Source organism: Clarias gariepinus, chromosome 27, assembly GCF_024256425.1.
Source record: "Clarias gariepinus isolate MV-2021 ecotype Netherlands chromosome 27, CGAR_prim_01v2, whole genome shotgun sequence".
Lineage (NCBI taxonomy): Eukaryota > Metazoa > Chordata > Actinopteri > Siluriformes > Clariidae > Clarias > Clarias gariepinus.
In genome coordinates, this window is record NC_071126.1 from 18,068,871 (window position 1) to 18,085,708 (window position 16,838).

The window sequence follows — 16,838 nt, forward strand, 5'->3', positions numbered from 1 at the left end:
TACTGTATTTCTACAGGGATGATAAAAGGAAATTTCAGCCTGACATTTACAGAGGTATGAAACCTTTTAGGGGGCAGGAACGGCTCGGATATCACTTAGTATTCGCCCACGTAATATTTGTATTGGACAGGAATTTTACACTTTTTCATTTGAGCTCTTCAAATAGAACATGGCCACAAGCACTTCGGTGTCAGTCGACTGTAGGAACAGAGAAAGAAGTTTCACAAGAAGTGTCGAGAGCATCTAGCACAATGAAGTCCTTCATCAGAGTTTTACTCTCTTGCCTTTCATTTCTGCTGGTGGATTTCTCCGACTGCTATAATGTTATTTATCCATCACAGATTTTAGCCCAGAGTTACGCACAGAGAAGAAATGATGCTAATCCAGCCAACGCCAGACCACCACTAAGGACGCTTAGTCCAGCAGGTACGGTTTGATTTTACTTAAATAAATCTCACCTATGAGTATTTTAATTTGACTTAACATCAGCGTATGGCTGTTTAATGTTCACGATTTTTTATATTTTATAAATTGACAATGTCAAATTGAAATGACGTTTATATTTAATAAAACACGGTTTAATCTGCGTCGGAAAACTGTCCATGTTTGCATTTTCGTCTCAGCATGCATCCTCAAATGGAACATACTTACAGTTTCATTATATTTGATTCTTGATGCACTGCAATTAAAAATATGACTTCTTTACTTTCCACCTAAACACATTTATGTGTATCTTCCACTTAATTTAAGGTCGAATATCATAATAATGCCCAAAATCAAGTTTAAAAAAAAAAAAATTCTCCAGTGTTTTTCAACTTAAACTCTTTTTATCACATTTGTACCATGTATGTGTGTGTTTATTATGTTTCCCTGTACAAGAAATCAATTGAAACCTCTTGGTCCAGTTTTTGTAAATGTCAGAATAATTTATGGTGAATTCAAATGCGATAATGTCTTAGAAAAGCTATTCTTTTATACCTTTATACCTTAAAAAAGTCACAACATTGGAGCAAATTAATGAACAGTAATTGTGAATTTTTACGCTTTTTATGATTATCTTTGTGCCTTCAGATTTTCAGACTTTATTATTTGTAAACCCTTTTGAATGAGGAATCAACAGAACCCATGCTTGGTGTTCAAAATCGAACTCATAATTAAGCAAACGCTCTTAGACTTCCATGACTGGCCCATTTCAAGTAAACAGGTTTTCCATTGTTTTCCTTGGTACAGGGAAATGTATTGAAATTATTAGCTGTTTTATTGACATATACAGTACAGGTGTGGTGGATGGAGACAAGGTTGGAGTAAAATATTGACGCATTCCTTTAAAGTCATGTTTTTCAATATGCATGTATATTGAAATTCCACTTTCTTTTAAGTTGTAACTATAAAGTATAAATTTCACTATATTAAACTAACAACCTGTGTCTTGTCTTTGTGTCACTAATTTAAAATCCTGTTGGTGGTCCGTAGTAGACAGCAGTATATATAGGTTAAACGGAGAGCAGTATCTTCACAAAGACCAGCCGAAGGTTTTGTCTCAACTGGTAAACTATCCTGGACGCAAGAGCCTTTCACTAGCCAAAGCTAAAGACTGGCAAAAAGACTTATCATCAACACAGATAATACTGTCTCCGTTACACGAGAACCCCCAGCTGAGGCGTGAATGGGCAGCGGTACTTTGCCGCAAAGTGGCAGCTCCTGACGGATCTCTTACAGGACATGTTGAGGTCGAGGAAGAATCGCTTGCAGGTCAAGAAACACTTCAAGTAGTTCCAGCTCTTTCGACTACAGTTCAATCGTTTGTAATTCCAGAATTACCACCTGCCAGTTTGGACAGGTCACATGCCAAGGAGGGACAATCACGAGAAGTCCCAGAACAACCACTTGTAGTTCCAGGACTTTCAAGTCCAGGTCCAGAAATTTCATTTACAGATTCTTCACAGGAAGGTCCAGAGCAGTCACTTGCGGGTCAGGGGCAATCTCGTAAACTTCCAGAACAGTCTCTTGTACTTTCAGGTCTTTCGGTTACAAACCCAGAGCAGACGCTCTTAGTTCCAGAACGGTTACCTGAACATCCAGAACAATCCGCAGAACATTTACAAATTCCAACAGGTAATCCAGTGACACCTTTCCAACCAACATCTCCTCCTGCACACCAGTGGACCTGGATAACCTCAGCATTGCGGCCAAATCTCTCACTTACAAAGTCCACTCTGGCGCCACAACTATTCCGTGAAGCCACCTCATCACAGTCCGTGCCAGCGTCCACTCTGGCACCACAGCTGTATCCTAAAACAACCTCAGCACTCAGTTCAGGGAGGACAGGTACTAGATAATCGGCTGGTGGTGTCAGCTTTATGAAAGCAGAGCTACATTTGTGCTAAAGGTGGATTCAGGTGTATGGCATCATGGACCATGATCTGTGTTCATTGTGATATATGACCTAGTTAAGCAATGTTGGAACAAGTAATGTAATGGATGAGCTTAAAAAACAGGTGCTTACTGCTTAATTCAAACTAACTTTAAATACAAGAGTTTAGTTTTTAACTTGAAATTAATTCAAACAAAAAGCTACATAATTATTTTGCTCCAAAAATATTATTTCTAAACAAGTGCCCGAAATTTTTTATTTTTAAACAAACTTAGCAAATAATTCACTTCTACCACATTGGATGCCAATGTAGGAATAGTTCAGAGTGCACCACCTGTAGGATTATAAAGAAACAGCGAAGTTTCAAATTTCGTCTTGAAAATGAGTCCAAAAATATAATTAAATGCCCTATTACAGAAAACATCCCAGGAAGGTTGTAAGTAATTAGAAAATAGAAAATACAAAAACATACTAGAATGTGCACATTAATATATATCTGTTATTCGCATGGTACAAAAAGTCAACACTCTCTGACCAACCAGCCCCATTAAGTCCTTAATAAAATAAACTTGAATAAATAAAACATTCTATTCTGTAATAATTTCCTTCTGTTCTGAATGTGATTCACATAACATTATATGGCGATGTCCTTTTACTGAATCACCTTTAAGATTTTTTTTTAATGACCACGATCATTAAAAAAAACTTACTACGTAATGGCATAATGAAAAGCTAGCAATGCTAGCTGCAACTTAAATACAATCCAATGCCATTTTTTAAAAGTTATTTTAAATAATAAAACGATTTGACTCAATTCCAGTAGACCAGTACGAGTAGGTGTGGGAGTGTTTGAACATTTGGGAAAGACGCCTTTTTAAAGCAAACATCAAGTTGTTCTATAATTTCCCTTGCCATGGCATTGGGTGAGATTTAAGTCACCATAATACTAAGCTCTATGCTCAACTCACACTTGTGCATGTGGATGTAGTCAGTCCTAAATGTCCTACTAAAACCACTAATTAATAAAATGATCAGTTTTCACTGCAAAATAATAACTGATAATTAATTTTTGCTCTCAGCTACAGATTCTCACTGTAGGAGCCGCCCGCTGGACCTCGTCTTTATCATAGACAGCTCTCGCAGTGTGCGTCCAGGTGAGTTTGAGAAGGTTAAGGTCTTCCTTGCGGCCATGGTTGACACTCTGGACATCGGAGCTGATGCCACCCGGGTCGCCGTGGTGAACTACGCCAGCACCGTCAAAATCGAGTTCCTCCTCAAAGACCATCTGAAAAAAGAAAGCATGAAGCAAGCGATCAGTGTTATCGAACCTCTGGCTGCTGGGACCATGACCGGTCTGGCCATCAAGAAAGCCATGGAAGAGGCCTTCACCGAGCAGTCGGGAGCACGGCCGAAATCACAGAAGATCGCCAAGGTGGCCATCATCGTCACGGACGGGCGTCCTCAGGATCAGGTGGAAGAGGTGTCCGCTGCAGCCCGAGCCTCAGGGATCGAGATCTACGCGGTGGGCGTGGACCGGGCCGACAAGCAGTCGCTCAGGCTCATGGCCAGCCATCCACTAGAAGACCACGTGTTCTATGTAGAGACCTACGGCGTCATCGAGAAGCTCACATCCAAGTTCAGGGAGACTCTGTGTGGTAGGAATACTAATTGGGAATTCCTTTTGTTTTTTATTTAATTTCATGCATTTATATCGATCTTATTGACATTGTTGGGCATTGACAACATTATCTGAGAATTTTTTTAATAGAGATTTATCGCTATTTCATATTTCGGCATTAGCTTTTTTATATTTATAAAAATATACACATTTTAAAACAGATTTTAGAATATCATCAATGAAGTATTTAAAATATTGCAGTTTTTACACATTTACATTTGTATTAGCAAGTTTGGGTGCACAATGAATATTCTGGAAGGTATTTTTACATATAATATTTCATCTGCTTCTAAAGTTTTTCTTAATAATTGTGATTTCTATCCAGGTTGACCCTTCTGTATACAAATGCATGTTTCATGAATGTTTTACCCTTTTTCGATTCTAGGGCCGGTTCCTGCTCTTGTATCCACAGCCGCGGAAAAATGTATTAAAAAATGACGTCAACTCATTTGTTTGATTAACATGTTTAAGCTTGATCTACTTAACCTGACGTTTTTCCACATTACAAAGAAAGTTAAAAAATGTTAATTTTAATTTTCATAAACTTCCATTTGGATTTCACCTTGGTCTTATTTAACTGTAAAATCAAATGATGGAGAAAAAAAAAGCTTTAAAGATAAAGTCTCAATCAAATCAAATAAATATAAAATCATCTGAGAACTTTTAGGTCCAAAAAGGGTAACTGATAAAGAGCTTGTTCCAGGTATGGATCCCTGCACCGCGGGAAACAACTGCGAGCACATTTGTGTCAGCAGTGGCTCCTCCTTTTTCTGCAAGTGTCACAAGAACTATGTTTTGAACGCGGACCAGAGAACATGCTCCCGCAAACGTAAGAGTCTGCACATGATGCTAATTGCTTTGATGCATAAAGGTCAAAGTTCTGCCTGAACCACATGACAATATTTATTACTTCAAAGTGTACTGTAACTAACCTGCTTATTTATACATTAATAAAAAAAACTCTTTCTCTACAGCCGTACTACCAAATCTACCTTCGCCATGACTCGTAGTCGTACAAAACGACACGATGCATATTATCTTGTGTTATGTGTTTAACAGAACAAATCCAACAGAGCAAACAGCTGGTTTGAATCAGCCCTGATCCATCCCATGCTGTGGAAGTTCGATGGATGGTCATCCTGCATAGAGTCTGTAACATCATCATGATGTTAACAACCACATGCAGGCCACGCCGTCGCCGGGTTTGCACTAATGTTACTGTTCTTTTCAGCTCTGCATAACGTCTTTGTTTCTCTGACTAGCGAGACAGATGACAAACACATGTCCTGCGTTTTGGTGGTTCTGTTGTATTTGGGTTCCATGAAAAAACTTTAAAAAAGAACAGCAAATCATCTCTTGGTTCTAGCACAATAATTATTGAATATACACACTGTATACTTCTTAAAACATTCGGTCTGTGACATTTAAGGTTTCTGCAAAGGTGTCTGCTTTAACCTGTTTTTTTCCATTACTTCTGGATAAAAATGTGTTTAGGAAGTCTGGATTTAAATTAGATGGAAATCTTGACCATCATTACGTCCCATTGTGCAATCTAACCCAGGCATGTTTATTTTTTCAGTACTAACTTCTGTTTCCCTGGTGATTCTCTTATGGTCCATTCCAGGTGTACCACCATGCAAAATGGGACACAGCTGTCAACACATCTGTGTTGGAAACGGCACATCCTATTACTGCAAGTGTCATCCTGGCTATGTCTTAAACGAAGACAAGAGGACATGCTCTGTTAACAGGGACAGTGTCCGTGATAGTCACACCGATGGTGCAGGCAATGGACGTAATGATGATAATGATGACAATGATGGTGAAAGTAGTGCCAGTGAGTTTAAATGTGATGGAGTAAATGGTATTGAATGATTTTTTCATGCCATTACCTCCTGAGAATGATAGATAAGGCAGAAAAATGTCATAACATTCCAGTAGATTTTATAATAATCCAATAATTATAATAATAATCTTAGCTTACATTAATACAAATAACCCATAAACATATCATAATTTAATACCCAATAAAACAAATTCATTACTCAAACTATAACAGGCCGCAAAGAAACATGTATAATATTGGACAATGTTCGTGACTTCTTTCAGGTATCGATGCTTGTGCACTGGGTCATGACTGTCAGCACACTTGTGTGAGCAGTAGCTCTTCCTATTACTGCACCTGTCTCCCAGGCTTTGTCTTGATGCAGGACAAAAAATCTTGTTTCAAGGCCAATGCTGGTGGTGGTGATGATAATGATGATGATGATGATGATGATGACGGTAGTGCCAGTGAGTGAGTTATTTGGTGTAATGTCTCATAAATGGTAATGACTTGTTTCACGCCTATTTATGAGCATTTGATAGTTCTGTAAATATTTGATTTGAGGATTCCTCTAGTATCTTCCTCATGACTCGTTGCAGGTCTGGGCCAGTGTGGGATCGGACATGACTGTGAGCACATTTGTGTCAACAGTGATAGCTCGTATCACTGTAAATGCCGGAGAGGTTTTGTCTTAAATGAAGACAAGAAAACTTGCTCACGTAAGACCTTGTAGACCAGGCTATTCACCTGAGGGCTCAAGCTCTGTATGTTCACTCCAACCAGGCACCATATTTTATATTCCTTCCTACATCAATATGATTCATACCTATTCATTCCCAGCACTGATTTCCAATTTCCAGTGTTTTGCTATCTTCTTTGAGTACCACCACCCTAAAACTGTTTTGAGACTTGATAGGACCTTGAATGGACATAACGTCCTTCTGTAACATTCACCAATTGGTACAAGCAATCAGATTCCCAGACAAAGAAATATGACTCATAAACTGGTATGGTGTATTTTACTGGTATGTTGGTTGGAGAAACTACAAGTACACTTTGCAGCCACAACTGAATAGTCCTGTTGTAGACTGTAGAAGTTCACCAAGAAGCTCTAAGGTGGTCGATTGCCGAAGCTTTGGGAGTATCTTTAAGAAAAGTTCAGCATTTCTGTTAAACCCAGGATTCTGTAATGAGGGGGAAGTTTGGCCTAATTTTAAATTCTCCAAGAAGGTTGCTTGTAGAAGGAAAACATCTTCCAGGAGAATGAAAATGGTCAAGGTTTGAGGTTGCCCCTGGATAAACCTTTAGCCTGTAATAATTGGATTGTTTTTCAACTGTTTGTCTTAATACACCGAACAGTCATAACATTACACAGCACAAAACATTATGCCCTGTATTGTGTAAATTCCCCTGTGCCACTGGGCCAGCTCTGGCCCCTCAGGGAAAGACTCCACAAGACCTTTGGGGTACAGGGATGTCTGGCATCAGGACATTCCCAGCTGATCTTTTGGGTGCAGTGGACTATGGGGTGGGTCCTCTGTGGATCGGGCTTATTTGTCTGGCACATCCCATGGATTGATTGGATATGGAGAGTTTGGAGGGCGGGTCCGAAGTGTGGTACACTGGGTATTCTGGTACCTTTCTATCATGGCAAGCACTGACGTTTTTTGCAGTTTTTCCTGCATTGGCTTTTTTGGTGGATCAGACTAGATAGGCTGGCCTTTGATCCAACCAGACATAGATGAGCCTTGTGTGCCAATAATCCTTTACCGGTTTACCGGTATTTAATTGATAATCAATGTTAATGTTATGGCTGATCTGTGTATATGGAGTGCATCAGGTTTTAAAAACTGAGATTCTGAGATTCCTGTAACAACACAAGATCCTGCCTTCCTCATGACTTGTTGCAGGTTTGGACCAGTGTGAGATGGGACATGACTGTGAGCACAGTTGTATCAGTAGTGATGACTCGTATCACTGTGAATGTCAGAAGGGATTTGTCTTGAATGAAGACAAGAAAACATGTTCACGTAAGACCTCGTATACCAGGCTATTCACCTGAAGGCTAATGCTCTGTATGTTCACTCCAACCAAGCACCTATATCTAGTTGAGAATAAAGCTACTTTATTAAGAGGTATCTTAATAAAGACTCCTAACCACAGAAACACAGAAGCATTAAACTGAAGCTAATACATGCAGTGTTATAGTTTATTTCACTGGTACATTGGTTGGAGAAACTGTGCATTGACATTACAGCCCATGAGTCTAAACTGAATAGACCTGTTGTATAGATAAATAACTCTATAATTCAGTTCAACTAGAATCTGTAAGCTTGTTAAACATTTAAGGTTTGATAGTAACTTATTTGACCTCGGGAAGAAATACAATGGTCACCATTGGCCTCCCATGGTCACCATTGGCCTCCATGGTCCTTAGTTGGACTATAGAGGTTCCTAGATGGATGGAGTAACTTATTAGTCTAACTCTGGAGTGTCATAGGTGGGAAGGAAAAATGGGGATGATTACAAAAGTCCTGAGTACCCAATAAGTACTAAACAAAAATCATTTGCTTGTTAAGAAGTTGAACAAGGGCTGAAAATCTGTACTAGTGACCCAGTTCACTCATGTCATAAATGGTAATGGCTTGTCTTGTACATTTGACACAAATATATATTTTTTATCAGGTTCTACAAGCCTTACCGAGTCTTTTCACAATATGACCTATGGATTTCTCCAATGCTCCACTTTTGCCTTGTTGCAGGTCTGGACCAGTGTGGGATGGGACATGACTGTGAGCACATTTGTGTTAGCAGTGATAGCTCCTATCACTGTGAATGCTGGAGGGACTTTGTCTTGAATGACGACAAGAAAACTTGTTCACGTAAGAACTTGTAGACCAGGCTATTCATCTGAAGGCTCAAACCTTGCATGACTCCAACCCAACATCCTTACCTCACTCATTCACTCACTTATTTTCTATACCGCTTTATCCTGTATTTAGGGTCACGGGGTGCCTGGAGTCTATCCCAGGAGACTTAGGGCACAAGGCGGGGTACACCCTGGACAGGGTGCCAATCAATCGCAGAGCAACATCCATACCTAGTTACAGATAAACAAATCCTCACAGTAGCAATTTCCATCTCTCTAGTATCTTATGTGTACAACCACCATGAAGCCTTTTTTAGAAGCAAGTAAAATCTTGGTTGATTGTCCATGGACATTGGTTGGAGAAACTATTGATCAAGGTTGCAGCCTTCAAGAACCAAAACTGAATAGTCCTGTTGTAGACTATAGAATAAAAAAAACTAAAGGGCAGATTTCCAAGGCACTTAAAGTTGGGTAATTGTTTAATGTTTTGGAATATTATGTAGAAATCATCAGCATTTTTCTTATTACTTGAACCCCGGGGTGTGATAGTTGAGCATGCATTTTGAAAAGAAAAAGTAAAGAAAAGAGATCACCTCTGGGTTAATCAGAGGTAATACAGTTTGTATCTCCTGAGGATACACATCTGGATTTCTCCCATTCTTTACTTGTGACTTGTTGCAGGTCTGGACCAGTGTGGGGTAGGACATGACTGTGAGCACATTTGTGTCACCAGTGATGGCTCGTATCACTGCAAATGCCCGAGGGGGTTTGTCTTGAATGAAGACAAGAAAACTTGTTCACGTAAGAACTTGTAGACCAGGCTATTCACCTTAGAGCTCAAGCTCCATACATCCACTCCAACCAGGCACCATACCTACATAAGAATGATTCATAGCTATTAACTCCAGTTATCATTTCCAAATCTCATCGTATCATCTCAAAATCTTTTCTAAGTACTCAACCAATCAGACTCAAACCCATATATCTAAACCAACCCTTATAACCTGGTATGGTGCATTTCACTCTGGTGGTTGGAGAACGTACTGGTAGACGTTGCAGCCAAAACTGAATAGCCCTGTTGTAGAATGTGGGATCAAATTTTAAGGTCGATTCTGCTGAAGTTTTGGGAGGGGGTATCACATCAGTTTTTTCACATAGTTAAACCCAGGTTTCCTGTAAGAAAGTGGAATTTGCGCATAATTGCAAATGCTCCAAGGATGTGAAACATGTAAGAGTATAGTGAATATAATAATGGGAACCAGACGTCCTTGTTTAAAGCCGTAGCCTGTAATAAATGGATTGTTTTCCAGCTGTATCAACCAAAGCTTTCACACATACTGTATATTGAGTACATGAGATTGTTAAAGCTTACTCTCTGGTGTCTGTAATCATACAAGCTCTGGAATCTTCATTGTCTTCCTCATGACTTGTTGCAGGTCAGGACCAGTGTGGGATGGGGCATGGCTGTGAGCACATTTGTATTAACAATGATAACTCGCATCACTGTGAATGCAGGGCGGGGTTTGTCTTGAATGAAGACAAGAAAACCTGTTCACGTAAGACCTTGTAGACCAGGCTATTCATCTGAGGGCTCAAACTCTGTATGTTCCCTCCAACCTGGCATCCTACCTACATCAATATGATTCATACCTATTAATTCCCAGCACTGGTTTCCAACTCTCAGTGTTTTGCTGACCGATATGGTTAAATATGATGAATTTACTTAAGCCAGTCTTTTTAAAATGTCTAACTTGGTATGGTGCAGTTAACTGGTACTTTGGTTGGAGAAACTACTGGTTTGGCCTTCATGAGCCAAAATTGAATAGACCTGTCATAGACTGTAGAAATAACCATAAAAGTGCCTCCAAATGGCGCAGTGGTAAAGTGCTCGCCCTATCATCCGGAGTTCGCTGGTTCGATCCCCGAGTGATGTTGTTACCTCTCACAGCCGGAGGTCTAGAGAGAGCTGATTGGCCGAGCTCTCTCAGGGGGGAGGGATGAGAGGTACTTTGTGCTCCCACATTAATCACGGCTCTACAGCCAATCAGGGGCGTCTGTGAGCTCGCGCACGCGAAAAAGGAGCGGCTAGCGCTTTCCTCCGAGTGTGTTACTCCGCCCCTAACGGTGCGTGAGCAAGCAGTTCGAATAGATGCGGTCGGCTGGCGTCACGCGGATCGGAGGAAACACGTGATAGTCTTCGGCCCTCTTGGCTGAATGGTAGTAGTAGCCTTAATGTGGGAGCCCCCTAGTGACGGGGAGGAATTGGCCACAACTAAATTAGGGAGAAAATCTGGAAAAAAAACCTAAAAACTAAAAAAAAAAAAAAAACCATAAAAGTCAGTTTCCTAACAGGCTTTAAACTTTATATCTTTTCACTAACCGTTTTTAATTAATGTATATAAAACATTGGTATTTCTCTAATGAGTTACCCCAGTTTTCTGAATTAGGATACGTATATATATATATATATATATATATATATATATATATATATATATATATATATATATATATATACTGTATATATACGCTTTAGTAGCTCATATTACTTTAAAGATGCAAACGTCAGAATTTCTTCAGTGCCTTCATGAGGACTTGTTGCAGGTCTGGACGAGTGTGGGATGGGACATGACTGTGAGCACATTTGTGTCAGCAGTAATGAATCCTATCAGTGTGAATGCTGGAGAGGTTTTACCTTAAACGGAGACAAGAAAACCTGCTCACGTAAGAACTTTCAGACCATGCTTTTCATCTGATGGCTCAAGTTTTGTACACTCACTTCAATCAGGCATGCTAGTTAATCTAGTTAAAGATAATTTATTTTACTTTGGGGAAAGAGAATCTGTACATACATATGTATTTAAGAGGCATCTACAGTACATCTTCTTAATTTGGTGGTTGAACTTCATTGAGTTCTTCATTTGAACTATTAGATCTACTAATTAAATTCTATCACAGAGATTTGTTCAAAAAACAAACCAATACTGAAATAATGCATAATCACCAGGTATAGTGCATATCATCGGCATGCTTTTTGGAGAAACTGCTGCTTCTAGACATTGCAGCCTTCAAGTCAATATGGAATAGTCAAGCTGGAGAGTGTAGGATCAAATCTGAAAGTCAGCTGGAAATAGAGTTGCTTAGAAAGCGTCAGCATGTTCATGTACTATCAGTAAACTACATTTACATTTACTTTAAGTATTTAATTTGGAAAATGATCCAGTTCAGGCTGGTTATTGGGCGGGACCTCATCTGTCTTTGATTATGTTGATTATGTCCAGAATCAATGTTCACACTGATTCACCAAAAAAAACAAAAAAACATGTAACACTTGCAATGTTGCAGAAGCCTATTTAACAACATTGGATTAGCTGTTGCTAAGTGTTACATTTACACTAACGTACTACCACAATGACGGAAAGCATGATGATAATAACATATGAGTTATGGTACTTGTAATAAATTACTTTCGAAATGTGGGATCAACAAAAAATATTCTTCCTGTTTGATTGAAGTAGTGTTTTGAAGTTACCTCTGTCTAACAAACATATTTAAAATTTTGAGATGAAGAAATGAAGGTGGAGATTGTTCAAGATCCGTGTCACTGCGAGGCCAGACTGGCTTTCCAAAGGCAGACACAAAACTCCATCCAGGCGCTTAATGGCAAACATATCCTTTTCATTTTAATCTCATGCATGGATGAAACTTAACAGCTGTCCTATCACTAAAACATAACCAGTCGTCTCTTTCAGGTGAATTTTTAAAGCTAAATCACTATCACTCACTCATCTTCTATATGTTTTATCCTGTATTCAGGGTCACGGGGACCTAGAGCCTATCCCAGAAGGCTTAGGCCAATTAGCCAATTAGCCTAACCTGCATATCTTTGGACTGTGGGAGGAAACCGGAGAACCCGGAGGAAACCCACAAAGCATCAACTCCATGCACACAGAGACGGGAATCGAGCCTGGCCGGGAATCAAACTCGGACCCTGGAGGTGCAAGACGACAGTGCTAACCACTACACCACCGTGCCACCAGTAAAGCTAAATCACTCTTAGTTAAAATTTGATGTGACATGGCAAAATACAGCAAAACTGGGCTGGACTGATGAGCTTAAATGCTTTGGCTTAAAAGCAGATCATGCCTTTTCCACACTTTGGTAGATGTTCATTTTGATTCCAGAGGTTCTGAGAGGTTTCTCCCTCCACGATCCACAAGGCTGGGTACACACTGGACAGGGTGCCAATCCATCGCAGGGCACACACACATAGACACACAATTACACATTCATTCACACACCACTGGCAATTTGGAAATGCCAATTAGCCTAACCTGCATGTCTTTGGACAGTGGGAAGAAACCGGCGTACCTGTGGTACACGGGGAGGACATTACATTCCATGCACACAGAGACGGGAATCGAACCCGAACCCTGAAGGTGCAAGGCGACACCACTACACCACCGTGCCTGTTCCTTTTCAGGGTACTCTTTCCGTTCTTCCTGTTGGTTTATTCTTTTTAACAACAAATTCATTTGTTGTTGTTTAAACAATCAATCTAAAAGGCACACCTGGTAAAAAACCCACTCATTTCATATATTTAATATTTCTCAGCACTTTAATGGAGTCGGTTTAAATTAAAGGTGTCATATTCTAAGCTGTTCAACACTTTACTAAGGAAATGAAAGCTGAAATTCTGATATATTGGCCTATATTCATCTTTAGTTTTTTTTCTTCTCCTTTCGGCTGCTCCAGTTAGGGTCGCCACAGCGGACCATATGTCTCGATCTTATTCTGTCACATCTTCCTATGTCGCTCCAACCTCCTTCATGTCCTTCCTCACCACATCCATATGTTGATTTGGCACATTTTACATCAGATGCCATTCTCCTCATTTATTCGGAGTGACAGTGGGTAGTGTTTCTGTGTTCCAGCTACAGAGTCCACAGTTTGGGATTCCTTTAGATTCTCTTTACTCCCTAAAACATGCTCACAGATGGATTGGCTATGCTAAATTTACACCTAGGTGTGATTCTGTGTCTGCCTGCTACCCCGTGATGAACTTCCCATCCCAGTCAGTCAGAGTGAATTCCTGCGATCGGCGGCAGATCCACATCCATCACGATCATGACTAGGATAAAAAAAAATACTGGAAAGTCCAAAAGTTGGAAAAAAGTTTATGTAAGAATGGTAAAATATCTATATAATTGAAAAAAAAAAGGTTTTGTCTGTATATTGGGTCAGAATGTGCTTCTTCCAATGATATCTTTATGTTTCATACACTGGAGGAGCTGAGACCAGTCTAAGAAAAAAATTGTCTGTATGTCTGTATGTCTGTCCAGCCAGATTTTGTCACAGCATCAGTCAAAACTGTCTGGAAAGAATTTTATGTAACTTCTGCAGGACTTAGATCTTCGCCTGAAGTTTAACCTGCACAATCAGTGAACTCTAAATGTTAAGTAAAAGTGATGTTATGAACAGTTATGTGTTTAAAATAATCTACTAATGCGCTACTGTCAGGCGCTACAAACACCTGCACCAATAGATATTAATTAGAAAAGATAAAGTGAATATTTTTACTGGGATTAGTTCATATTTTCACTTTGGCTGAAAAAACAGCGCTGTAATACATAAGAACAGTTCAAAGGTAAAGTCTCTCCAAACAGATAACTGAAACAGATATCTAAACATTGCTTTTATTTCCATTATTTTAATCTTGAATTAAGGATATTGTATGTTGTTGTGGACCTTAACTGCTGTTATACTGGCAGACATCACCAAGAAAGTACAGCAAGTGGAAAGGATGCTGTCTAACAAGTGATAGTTCCTTTGGTAAGTGGGAATTGTCTAAGTTTGAGACTGCAGTAGACGTCTACAGTATAAATCATCACATTTTAACTACTTTGTTATTGATTTCAAGGTGAACTGGACACCTATTTCAAATCCCAGTGAAGCTACTGCATGGTATGGACCAAACTGGCCTCCAGCACACCGACCTCCAGAACCTCCAGAACCTCAACACACCTGGAACATAACCCACACAGATGGTGCTTATCGACTTATTATTACATTTGTTTTTCCTTTGGTCAATGGATTGTAACCTATAATGCCGCAAAATAAAAAGTATTATAAAGAAAAACAAAACACTGACATGATTACAAACTGCGTAGGGCAAAAGTTTGTGCGCCTCTCAAGGTTTCTAGGCAATAAAACGCACTTCTATTTATTTAATCTCAATCTAAAAAGTTAAGACAAAAGAAGTTAATACAATCCTATGGTGAGGAAAACAGATATCAGAGAAAGGAAGATACAAACTTTTGCTCTATCAATTTTTTTTATTATGATCTTAAAAACAATTTTACACATGAAAGCATTTTTAATATTTGTGATAAGGACGCTTTACATTAGACGCCTTTTAGATTTCCATTTTTTAGGGTGTGCAAACTTTTGCCTGCATCGTATCTTGCATGATGGAAAAATGCTTTTGTGATAGATTAGGTTTCATTTTTCGGAATATGATATGTAATGTATGTATTTACATTTTTAGCTTATTTTCTGTTAAGCAGGTAGTATTTAGTGATGCACCTTTTACATGTTTATTATATTTATAGACATCATTTGAACTGTAATTTGAGCATGACTATAATGAATAAACATTATGCAAGAAAATAAAGCAACAGATCTGTTTTCAAATCATCCAAACTGATAAATGTTCCTTTTTATCTGTATGGCCGGTGAGCCCCGTTACACACATTACACTCAGACTGAAGATGAGTCTGAAAGTTTTGCGAGACTTTGTGTACGTCTACATTTCCAGACGTGATATAGATGTTGACTTTTAAACAACGGTTGTAGTGTCAGATTGTACCGGTTTTGAGTGTCTGTAAAAGCAAGGTGAAAGGGGTTCACGCGATAGCTGCTTGCATACCGTCTCCCTCGTCACTCAAAACTGGATTTCAGGACTCTGTGTTAACTCTGACAGCAAACACCAACATTTATGTCTCACACAGGAGCCTAAAAACCGTCCTGCTTTCGTGCCCTGTTTCATCTGAGTGCCAAGACCAGGTAGCTCAGATGTTAGACGGTGTTAACTCAATCTCACTGCGATGGATGAAGGTACACTCAGACACACCGTCTCTCTCTCTCTCTCTCTCTCTCTCATTTGGGTTTCACTTGGGTCATGTGCACCAGAGGCTTGAATTGTTTCTGCTGTATCTTCAATTTTTAATATAACATAATGAAGAAATTTACCCACGAAATCCACCAACGTCCTCAGATTACAATACAGTACAGTATGTTTCGCAGGTGAACACAGAGGTGAGAAATTCCCTGGATAACCACAAGGGTTGAAAAGGTTAGGAATGTCTAGCATAAAACAGCAATGACTTCTATGTGATAAAAATGTTTCTTAATATGTTATGATTTTCTCTAAACCTCAATTCTATATTTAAAGGGATCAGAAAGTTTTTTTTTTTTTTTAACAATTTTATGTTGAGGTTCTGTCATATCAAGCTCCTGTGAAGTTTTTATGACAGTGCTAGGAATTATTTTGCTCCCAGGCTGATGTTTTTTGTCACACTTAGAGATCATTAAATTTTAATATAACAAAGATAACCAGAGTAAATACAAAATGCAGTTTTTAAATGGTGATTTTATTCATTAAAGGAAGAAAGCTGTCTATAAAAAAAAATGAATAAGGAGGGGAAAAGTTAAGGCTTTGGAGTGGCCTAGTCGAAGATCGGACATAAGTCAGATTAAGATGCTGCGACATGCCCTTAAACAGGCAGTTCATGTTCAAAAACCCTCGAATAAGGCTAAAGTAAAACAATTTTGGAAAAGAGCGGGCCAAAATTCCTCCATAGTGACAGGAAAGTCTCTTTACCAGTTATTGCAAACGATTTATATGCCGCCAAAAGAGTGGGACAACCAGTTATTTAGGTCTAGGGGCAATTACTTTTTCCACATACTGTAGGGCTAGTTAGGTTTGGACAGCTTTTCCCCCGCTTTATGAAAGAAATCATTATTTAAACACTGCATTTTGTCTTTACTTGTTTTATCTTTGTATCATATTTAAATTTGTTTCATGATTTGA

General features: G+C 39.1%; 1 protein-coding gene across 10 annotated transcripts; it reads left to right on the forward strand.

Annotated features, from left to right (window-relative positions):
- Positions 1-213: 213 nt before the first annotated feature.
- Positions 214-15,442, forward strand: matn3a (matrilin 3a). 10 transcript variants are annotated; one of them, XM_053489384.1, is made up of 14 exons: positions 214-426; positions 1,474-2,328; positions 3,454-4,029; positions 5,677-5,889; positions 6,162-6,344; positions 6,477-6,596; positions 7,788-7,907; positions 8,640-8,759; positions 9,428-9,547; positions 10,183-10,302; positions 11,351-11,470; positions 12,311-12,413; positions 14,510-14,578; positions 14,667-15,442. In XM_053489384.1, exons 1-13 carry the CDS (start codon positions 252-254, stop codon positions 14,565-14,567), a joined length of 2,883 nt encoding a protein of 960 aa, XP_053345359.1. In that variant the 5' UTR covers positions 214-251; the 3' UTR covers positions 14,568-14,578; positions 14,667-15,442. The 10 variants fall into 10 exon arrangements, with proteins under 10 accessions (XP_053345359.1, XP_053345362.1, XP_053345361.1 ...); XM_053489387.1 differs by having other exon boundaries at positions 10,183-10,212; XM_053489386.1 differs by having other exon boundaries at positions 5,677-5,874.
- Positions 15,443-16,838: the final 1,396 nt, after the last annotated feature.